A 10,954-nucleotide genomic window follows, 5' to 3' on the forward strand; every position below is an offset into this window, starting at 1 on the left:
TGTTCCATATGATGGGCTACGAGCATGCGCGAAAACGGTTGCAGGCTGGTACTTGTAGTTTTTGTTCCCAACAGCACCCAGCGTTTCTTTGGACAAGAAGACTACATTACCCAAAGACTATGAAATTATTTTTTTTCAAATGCGTTTGTTTTCTTATAAACCACCACACTACCAGGAACTTCCAATTTCACTTAAAACGTTAAAAAAAAAAAAGAAGAAGAAAGAAATAGCATTACTTATTATTTTTAAATGCCTTTTATTCATAAAAAATAAATATTTATATGAATAACAAAAAACATTACTTTTAGAAAGAAAAGAAAAAAAAGATGGACCTTTATTTAAAGGTCCTTATTCAGTGGCCCAGGAGGTGTACTGGCTCCTCTCCAGTACCAGTCCACACTTCTTGGTCCAATCGGGAAGTGAACCGGCGTCCCATCGATCTGATGTCCAGGCCCTACAGACTGAACCACTGCCACCCTTAGATAGGAATCTATAACACTAAATGAGCATTCCACTTTATTTTCAAGGATTTGAGTAAACAATTTCCCCAATCTCATATCAAGAGATAAAGGTCATCAAAAACCCAGGGCCACTTGACTTAAATGCAACTACATAGAATAATCAATCCAATATGTAGGTATTCACTCCGACCTCTCCATGATATTAACCCAAAGGCTTAAATTAAGAGCATACTTCTGATTCAGAAGAAAAATACAAAATACACATAAAAGGTTTGAGACACTTCCCTCCCCTCATTTTGTGAATGGTACAAAAATGGAGGATGTGAGAGTCATCTGTATTTCAACACCTTTCCTCCAACTCTGGAAAGTTGAGGTTACAAAATTAATAGTCCCTGTGTAACGTCATAGGGTAATTGGCTGTACAAAAATAACTCCTACATTTTGCTCCCCAAAAATGATTATTTAAATTATAAATAATCTTCTAATTGTTTCTGTTTGAATGTCAGGGAAAAGCTATTATTGCATGTATAGTAGTAGTTCATAGTTTTTTATAAGAGTGTTTTGAAGCTGATTTAAAACAATTTTGTTGACATCTGTATGAACAGATGTTGCATTTCCCTGTTCCTCTGAGCCAAGAAATGAAAAAAGTCGAGCAGATGCTGGTGTCAGAGGGTGCTGTGGTAAATGTACTCTTGCAATTTTATCACTCTTTGGCTTACAAGAAGTAAGCCAAGTAAACAAAAAACAAATCTGAAATCCTCCACATGTAGAAAGTCCCTCTTTCATGAAGGCTGCCACCCTAGACATTTTATGATCTTCCACAGGAAGGCGCTAAAACATTACTAATGGCTTCGGGCTGCTGTCCGCTGAGGGCTTGGCTTTCTATTTCAGTACCTGTTCCTCATAAATCCGTGATTGATGGCAGAATTAAAGGAATATTTCACCCACCAAAGGATTCTTTTTAGATCAATCATTCATCCTGTGTGCCTGTGTGTTGAATTCTTGAATATAACATAGTTTGTCTTGTATGCCTACAGGGTAAAAACTTTTTGGGGAGTAAATGGGGATTTTACTTCAAGTAACTTAACAACATCAAAACTATTCATATTAAAATATCCAATACAACATATCCGCAACAGCCTCAACGTGTGCAGGCCTACACAATAATGAGTATGCAGCAGTGTTTTAAATAGTAAGGTTTTTAATATTCACTTCAATTCAGTAAGAATATTTTCAGTTTGCAAGTTAATACTTTGAGTAATAGATGCATAAATGGTTATTTTTGGGTTTTAATATTCCTTTAATCAACATGTGTGCAACGTTCTCTTTTCAACCATCAAATAATCATTCAAATAATTGCAGGCGAAATGACAACCAGCTGTAACTTTATTCAAAAGTTTGAAAACAGCAATACTAAAAACACTTGACTGATTGTGTTTTTTAAGTCATAGATTCCTCATAATGCCACCACTGTACAGAAGCCACTTGACAATTTGATTTTCAATACTCATAATACAAGAGGCAGCAAAGAATACTGATAAACAGTCTGGATAACTTTACACCAAGATAAATGTCTACAGAACAATTGTGCTGTGAGATTTCTAGATTAAAAGTACTACATCACCTATAAGAAAAGTCACATCTTCTAAGTTTCTTTTGTAAGGTCAGATGTCGAGTCTTCACACAATGCATACACACAGTTTCCATCCAAGTCACTAGCTAATGAAACAACCCCTGTTTCTTTCTTTAGATACGTAAAATCAACAGCAGACATATTTTAATTAGAGTTACGGCAGAAGTACTTCACTAGGCCTGTGCATGGGTTGCTTTTATTTTCCGAACAGATGCCCCGCTGCAACAGTAGCACTAAAAACAACTTACTGCAATGATCAAAAGGCTTGGGGTTGGAAATATATCACCAAGTCACAAGGTATTACACACATACATGGCTGAATTCAGTAAAATATTACATTTGATGAAAGCATGTATAGTCTTAAACCACTTCAGTTTGATGCAGTTGTGTCCAGCACACTGCGTTTAAATTCAGCTTTGATGTGTTCAAGCTTGTTGTTGTTTTGCTGGCTGTACAGCTGAATGAGGTGATAGGAACACTTTATTTTTGCAAGAAAACACTGTACAGTTGTTAGGGTTACATTTCAACAAATACACGTTACTCTAACAGCTAGCGGGTAAAGAAATGGACAACAGGGAGGATCGTCACTCTGCCACAGAAATGTCATTTCAGATTTGACAAGCTTAAAATCTGTGAATCCAGTTACCTCCATCTCATTAGAGTTTTTTAGTTGATTGTGGTGTTTTTTTATATATATATATCTTGAGCATGAATCACCCAACATTTCTCAAATCTCCTTCACACATTTTCCCACTCACTGAGTGTCGTCAGAACAAATACAAAAGTGACATGTTAAATGGCAATTTTAGAAATAACAATCAGAGTCATTTGAGACTTATTTTTCTATCACTCCCTTATAGAAATGCCCAATGTACATGAAGCCTGTAGAAAGTCAAGTCGCCAAAGATTTGTTATATTTATGGCGCAAGACACATTTTAAAGTCTAAATGACACAATAAAACATCTCGAATTAAAAACGTCAGTAGCCCCTTATCCCATAAATGAAGATAATATTGTTTTCAAAACCTGAATTCACAGTACAAAAATATAATATGCCTTCACTGACTGGATATCATGAAGTCTATGGTCGATAGCAGACTCATGATAGTCGTTGATAATCCTTTCAAATTGTGAGTCCTTTCCTATGCTCTTGCAACACTGTTTGGCACTGTGGCACACTATGTACTTACAAACCAACATAAAATAATCCAACCACTAAAGCTTCAATGTGAGGATGTAAGTCAATACTTTCAGGAGAGGATTTCTCTTTATTTTCAACTTTCTGCTTTTTTCATGTGTATGGCATAGTTTTAGGGATGATGAAATTTACACATTTTCCCCCTGACGGCCAATCAGACAGCCTCTGCAGAAGTTTCAGTTGATACAGACATTGTTACTTTGGCTATTTTCACAGTGGTCTTCACACAGCTCTCTGCAGCCCTGTTGGCAGAAATGTTGGCATTTCTGTTCTGGCAGTCTGACTCAAGGCTATTGTCCAGCTGCTGGCCACTGCCCCTGCAGGCCTGGCAGGAGGTGAGGAAGGCGTGCCGCATATCCTTGCTCCTCAAGGCGTAGATGATCGGGTTGACAGTGGAGTTGAGCAGGCAGAGCATGCTGCAGAATGCAAATACTGTCTTAATGTCATCGTCCATCTTCCAGAAAAGGTCATAAGCCATGATGGCGAGCAATGGGCCCCAGCAGATGACCAGCACCACCAGTATGAGCACCAGGGTCTTGGCGAGGCGAATGTCCATGCGCGTCTGCTCAGGGCGAGTGGTCTGCACTTTAGTCCCATCTGCTGAGTAAACAACTAGGCTCTTCTGGGAGGTACGGCTCAGCATGCGCACAGCATGGTGGTGCGCCTTCCACAGGATGTACATGTAGGCGTAGATGATGAAAAGAACCAGCGCACTGGTAACACCGATCCAGAACAACAGGTAGTTCTCATCAATCAGAGGAAATATGTCTGAGCAAACAGAGTTGAGACGTTTACAGTTCCAGCCCAGCAAAGGTAGCACTGCGATGACGATGGAGATGGTCCACATCACACAAAAGGCAATGACAGCCTTGGTCCGTGTCACGATGCGCCTGTAGGCGAGAGGCCGGTGTATGGAGATGTATCGATCAATAGCAGTGAGGAAAAGACTCCCCACAGATGCAGTGAAAGACGCTATGACTCCACCCAGTTTGAAGAGAAAAACATTGGGGCTGTCCTTCTTGTGGAAGACATGGAAGTCCAGAAAGCTGTAGACAAATATGACACTTCCCAGAAGGTCAGCCACAGCCAGACTGCCAATGAAGTGGTAGGACGGCCGGCAGCGGAGGGTGCGAGACTGAAAGATTACGCAGAGCACCACCAGGTTCTCCAGCACCGTGAAGGTACCCAGAGTCAGAGACATCACTGCCACAGCCAGCTGCTGGCTGGGGGTCAGGATCATGAAACACTCCATGTCCATAAAGTTCTCCCCACATTGTAAAGTGTTAGTCTCATCTCCCAATGTGCTCCGGTTGCCAAACAAGTCTGTGGCATTGGTGGGGAAGAAGGGGATGCCCTTGAGGATGAGCTCCTCATCCGCAGGTACTTTGCCTGGGAAGGAGTCACTGCGGAAAGCAGATAATGGCTTCTGCAGAGCAAAACCCGCCTTGAAGTCTACATCATTGAGTGGGTCGTCATAGTTAGCGTCGTTGGAGCCCAGATACTGTAAACCAGATGTAATAGTCCGGAAGGTGGTGTCTGCCACACCATCCAGCACAGACTTCATGGCTGTGTCTGAGGGTAATACTGCAGGCTAAGACGCCTTGACAACCTACAAAATTGATGAAAAACATTTAAGAAATGTTTAGAAAACCTAAAAAAGAATCCCATGCACATAATGACAGAACGTCAAATTTGCAGCAGTGCAACTTGAAATAAAAATAACTTTAAGATGAGATAACATTCAAAATATGAGAATACTTCTGATCACAAAAAATGAAAGCATTTTGAATCTTTCATAGTTTTGTACAATGTAGATTGTTTAATACATTTAAAGAATTCCTGAACTGGTCCTAAGCCACATCTGGTCTCTAAGAGCTGGTGTACTCATAAATACTGTATCATGCGCCCTGTACGCATCAACATACACCAAATGATTCATCACTGAGTACTGCCCTTTCTACATCAGGAGTACATATAGAAAAACAAAAAACATGAGGCTGAGAGTAAAAACGCCTCTTTATTAAGAGGTGCAGAATCAGACACATTAATGCAATTCCTCTGCACTTGTACTGACTGCATCTCTATTGCAAAAAAAAGCTGAATAAATGGATGTAAAACAATATAAAGCATAGATGTGCAGTCCACTTTATCTAAAAGTACAGATATGCAATGGGATAATTGCAATTAGATTATTTAAATGTATGCAGAATTTGAAAGTTATATGAAGATGAGGGTTTTTAGAAAGTATCATGAACCAATCACGAATATATATATCGTAAATTTGGTGATAAAAAAAGCAAAGTTGCATTCAGATGTCCGCACAATACAAAAACAAAAAACATATTTTCCTGCTGGGATAAGCAACCCTACGCATTTAAAGTAGGAAAATAATCAAGAAACCAATATAATGAAACATTTAAAAGAGGAAAAGTACTTCTTTACCTTACATAATTTTTCCAAGTGCGCAGAATCACCCTTTATTACCGCGCGTTAATCCAAGTCAGAAGCGCATCAGCCATCCAACACAGATCTTACATAAAAGGTGAGAAAAACACCGTGCATGTGTTAGAATAAAACCAGCATCACCCTCGTAATAACTGGTTTCTTTCTGTAACATTAGTTTGTCGGCTGTCTGAAGAAGTGTCGCTCTTGGAGTGCGCTCCTGGTTGTGGATACAGGTTGCTGCTGCTGCTGCTGCTGCTGCTGCTGCTGCTGCTCCGGGTCTCCGTCTGTTTCTCTGAGTCTTCACACTTATGAAGCGTCGCTCCTACAAGCCCTGTCACGTGTTTCCATATAGCTTTATCTGCCCAACCCATGAAACTGTCAAGTGCGGTGCATAGGAACAAGGGAGACGACAGTGGCAGGATGATTTATAAAAAGGATCTGATTATAAATTCCCAAAGCTCCTCCTGGCAGAAGATAGGAAACACAAAGCAAACCTAGATTAAGAATAGATTTGAATAACCGTTTTATCTTGTTTCATGAGGTAATGTGAACACAGTTTCTTCACTTTGAGGGAACAAAATGCTGCATTTCTCTTCCAAAATATGCTCATAAAGATAACTTTTTTTTTTGGCTTTCAATTCCCTTTTCACACATTCAAAGGCAGATGGAGGTTGCAGACCTCATTGCTATTCACTGCATGTCTGTTTATTGTGTGAATAATTAACCAAATATCAGAATCTCAGAGTAAAAAATAGACTTTATCATTTTGATATTGGCTGAGCTGAATCCAGTCAACTTGACATGTTTTCTTCGCCCTTTAATATCTGTTTGACTTTGTACCTATTACATCCCGGTTTTCTCTGATCCAAACTAAATGACTCAGTGTTTCTATTTGGATAAAAATGCAAAAGAGAAGTACATTCTAGGTCATTTAAAAACCTCAGAGAATCTTGGCAGTTATAATTCAACACAAGACAATTTATTCACATGATTGTTGTATATTTTTGTTTGCTGTCCGTCCCCTCAGTATAAAACACTTCCGCAGACTCAATCAGATTACACAGCACAAAATTAACGAGTCAGTCCCTGCCATGAATTACAATAGCAAAGATAATCCTCCCTGTGCTTGGCCTTAATAAAAAGCAGACTCAATTCACTGATTATGAATGATCTAATTTACATTTATTCATTTGGCCACATCCATGAATAGATTTCAGCGAAGAACTATATAGTAATGTCTTCCACAATAGCAGAAACAATGGAGCAGGCCAAAGAGGCAGGAGTCGAGTGGCTGCATTGTCATAAAGATAAAATGAGAATAGATGCATTAATGTGACATTTCGTGGTCACAGATTTCCTCAGCTGACAGAACATGAAAACCTTTGGCCAATTTGGGACTGAAATTAGGCTCGATCATCATGCAGGTGCAATTATTAACATCTGTCAGCCATGCCAGCTCTGTCTGAAATGGACAAAATGTTCTACCTCACAAAATGAGAAGATATTAACGGTCGGCAAATGACATACATTTAGGTTCAATTTTCTGTGCATTTATTTCTCTTTTTCACAGATCTGACAGCTTGTCAGTGTAAGCAATGGAGTGACTTGTAAGTCTTCATCCAGCGGATTCTCATCAATCTTTATGCAAACTGAAAACTTATTATTTACAGTCATGATTTGTAGGGGCTGGATACAGATAAGCTGAGCTACATCTACTTCAAACCAAGGAGAGGCCCAAACAAAAGCCACTCCCTCGCTGATTACTGATTTGCTCTAGCAGAGATAAATGCCTTGTTCTAGGAAACATGAAAGAGCTGAGAGGAGAGAAACACAGCTTTACTTCCTCTCTTCCGGGTTTCTCAGATTGTACAAAAGCCTGAAGTAACGATCTTCCAGTTTGTTTCTTGAACCCTGGAAGGAAAACATCACCTTCAGACTCACTTTGATTGTTAGAGAGCATCCGTTTCTCTGCATTCGTGAAATGCTTTTTATCTTGTGTCATTTGTACCTTCAGCATTTCAATTGTCAATTTACATTTCTGGGAATATCTGCAGGAGGGTCATAACGTTGTTTTATGCAATTAACTTTACAGGCATGTGGGTCTAGTCATTGAGTCAAGTGACAATGTTCCAATGATTGCTGATACGTTTACTGAGGGTATCTTTTATAAAGAAATCCATACCTCTGTCACCTCCAAGATGGATTTCTTTGAAAATCTTGTGTCAGTGTCCTTGGAAAATTGCAGGATTATTGAAAAATATAAACAATTTCACACGGGACTGACAACAAAATGGGTTGTGAATCAGTGTTAGTAATTCCTGTATATGACATTTAGCTAGTTATTGGCCAACAGTCACACAGAAATCATACCATATTATCATGCTATCACATCGTAATACTAACATCGACAGTGATAACGCTAACATGTTGTTGTTAAACATGTATAATGTTTACTATACTCATTATTAGAGTTTGGGAAACATTTCTAAATGAGTTAACTTAAGCCTTGTGTTATTTGACAGGTTGTTGGAATTTGCAGGTTGTCCTTACATGTCAGTTCCACAGATAACACGATAAGTCATTCACACCATTTGATTGGCAACAGCTAAATGTGTCTCTGTGAAACTGATATCTTTGAAGCCTGCAGCGTTGCCTGTCACACATGTGCAAAGTCATTTAATGCCTTTTATTTCTGTTTAGACATGCAGCACCTATAAATATAACAGCAAGCATCATGTAGGAATAAGCACCAGACTTTAAGATAAACAAAGCAACACCTGCAACAGCAATTACAAAATGTTATTCTGATCCCAGTTACAGAGACTCTGCAATATCCACCACATGGAGCAGTTAGACCTCAGGCAGCAGCGTTTGCCAAACTGACTGTTGTAGCTACTGTGACAGTTTCCTCTGACTTTGCTGGCATGCTAACCTGTGAGTGAGAAATGAGCGATGGCTCAAGCAAAGCTCACGGCCATCTGTGCTTTACTTGTGGTACAAAACATTTTGTCCTCCAGTGATTCACTTTGAGTCAATGGATCAGAGAAAAGAGCTCATGGGGGAAATGAACACTGCAGTCAGAGGAAGGAAGCCTGTTTTCCAGTTGTAATTTGACTAACTGCCTGGTAAATGTCAGACTCAGTTTAAGTCTGTTTGGCACACTTTTTACCATTTGAGGATATTAGTATGCAAAGAGAGTAACATACCTCCATAATCGACTGAATAACTTCTGAACACGTCACCAGCATCCTTGTGAAAGATATGTCAACATTACGTTTTAGTGTAACCTAGCTAAATGAACTAGCTAATCGGCAAAGTTAACATTAGCTTGCTCTCTACCTGTTTAAATTGGCACAGATTAGTATGCACAAAGTAAAAACATACCTCTATTATCACATTAATAACTTTTAAACCGGTCAAATATAGTATGTATAAAATATGTCAACATTAAGTTTCAGTGTTATTGTTGCCTAGCTAACGGCAGCTAGCTAGGTAACAACGTTAGCGTGCTACATGACCTGTTTGGATTAATGAATAAAAAATGAGGACATTGTGACACTTGATTTAAAAAATCCCGTTTTAAGACTTGAAATAACATTACTGGATTATATTTATTTAAAAATGATAATAATGTTAGATTTAAGGACCAAATCATGCTTAATTGTATACCTCCCACTCCTTCGAAGTGGTGTGAACACTACTGACTCTGAACACACCTTTAAAACATGAATGAAGCTAAATATATATGAAGTTGTTTTGAAGCTTTGACTTCTTGTTCACATTGATTGCTTTGTCTTAACTACTTTACAGAAACTTAGTGAAGGAATAGCTTTCTTGCCTCACATGGTTCAGATTACAGTGATGCCGCCTGAGAGGCAGATAGGAGTTCACTCAGGATTCATAATGCACTTTGCACCAGCCTCTTTCCTGCAGGTTGTTCCACATTTAAGGGTTTTTCAGGAAGGAGCTGTAGCCGAAAGATACTTCACTAATGCATGAGTAAACACGTCATCAATATGGAAGGCCAACTAAGGTTTAATAAGCACAAATCTGTCTTGAATTCCTGCATATCTTTTATACTGTGAATAAGAAATGGGTTGCTCATGTTTTTATTAAATAGGCTAAACCAATGTTTAAGGTTACAGCATGGGCTGTGCATGAGTCATCCCCATCTGAAAATAGGCCACTTGTACCATAGAATAAGAAAACACGTTTGTCTTTTTGCCAGCTAAGCAGTTCTTTTAACTTAGAGCTCGTTTTTCACACATGGCACTTAATTCTGTGTGAAATGCTGAGGAAACAAGACAAATGAGTCTGTTGTCTCCATAAATAGCTGTGAAGTTATGTGTTGTGTCCCAGAGTCGCAGCTGCCCCGCCGCTTCATAACAAATAAATACAACCATACTGAACTTTAGCAAATTTGGTATGATTTGTTTCAAAACAGAAGTCAGGGGTCATTGTCGATGAATCTCATCTGTGGGTGCGAACAGACGTCACCACCATGTCGTGCATCAAATTATCAGCAGATGTTTGTTTCCGTTGTTAGTCTTTCCCACTCCAAAGCGTCTGTAATTTCAGAAGGACAAACCATATTGAAATACTGTCAGACTAATACTGGGCTCATTTATGCTTTTATTGATTTGATATTTGGTGTTACAGCACTCTTTTTCATGGACAAACAAAACAACCTTGCTTCAGAAAAAAACACTCATAGAACATAGCCGAAAGGTGACAGAAAAGCATTTACTGACATACATAATTTATAAAGAGGCAGTTTGATCAATAAAAAGGGCTATAATTACATACTATAAAGAAAAAGCTGCTATACTGTTACTATCCTGCATGTTTATATGTTTACAGTGTACACAATAACACTTTTTCATTTACTTTTTAGCCGTGTGTTAGCAGTATGCCACAAGGGATTGCACAGTGTTCTATCAGTTTAATCTGAAATATCTCAACAAAGGATGAATCCTACTGACTTTGATGACCCTTTAAACTTCTCGTCTACTGCCACCAGCCAGCCATATTTTCTTTTTAACGAAACCTGCAAAATATGTCACTATGGACAAACCAGATTGGCACAAAATGTGTATATTTGACATTTTCTGTCCTAGTTTGGGTTAACATTTGTGTTGTTGAGTTAAATATCTTGTGATTGCCATGAGATTTGGTACTCACATTAATGTTCCCTTCAGGATAAACTGTAATCACTTT

At 38.8% G+C, this 10,954-nt stretch overlaps 1 protein-coding gene across 2 annotated transcripts; it reads right to left on the reverse strand.

Moving 5' to 3' along the window:
• Positions 1-1,817: 1,817 nt before the first annotated feature.
• On the reverse strand, positions 1,818-6,068 carry cnr1 (cannabinoid receptor 1). Of its 2 annotated transcripts, none has more exons than XM_063901425.1 (2): positions 5,740-6,068; positions 1,818-4,901 (listed from the first exon to the last, which is right to left on the reverse strand). In XM_063901425.1, the coding sequence occupies exon 2, from the start codon at positions 4,854-4,856 to the stop codon at positions 3,447-3,449; it is 1,410 nt and encodes a 469-aa protein (XP_063757495.1). In that variant the 5' UTR covers positions 4,857-4,901; positions 5,740-6,068; the 3' UTR covers positions 1,818-3,446. The 2 variants fall into 2 exon arrangements, with proteins under 2 accessions (XP_063757495.1, XP_063757494.1); XM_063901424.1 differs by having other exon boundaries at positions 5,735-6,068.
• Between the last annotated feature and the right edge of the window lie 4,886 nt (positions 6,069-10,954).

This window comes from Eleginops maclovinus, chromosome 15 (assembly GCF_036324505.1).
Source record: "Eleginops maclovinus isolate JMC-PN-2008 ecotype Puerto Natales chromosome 15, JC_Emac_rtc_rv5, whole genome shotgun sequence".
NCBI lineage: Eukaryota > Metazoa > Chordata > Actinopteri > Perciformes > Eleginopidae > Eleginops > Eleginops maclovinus.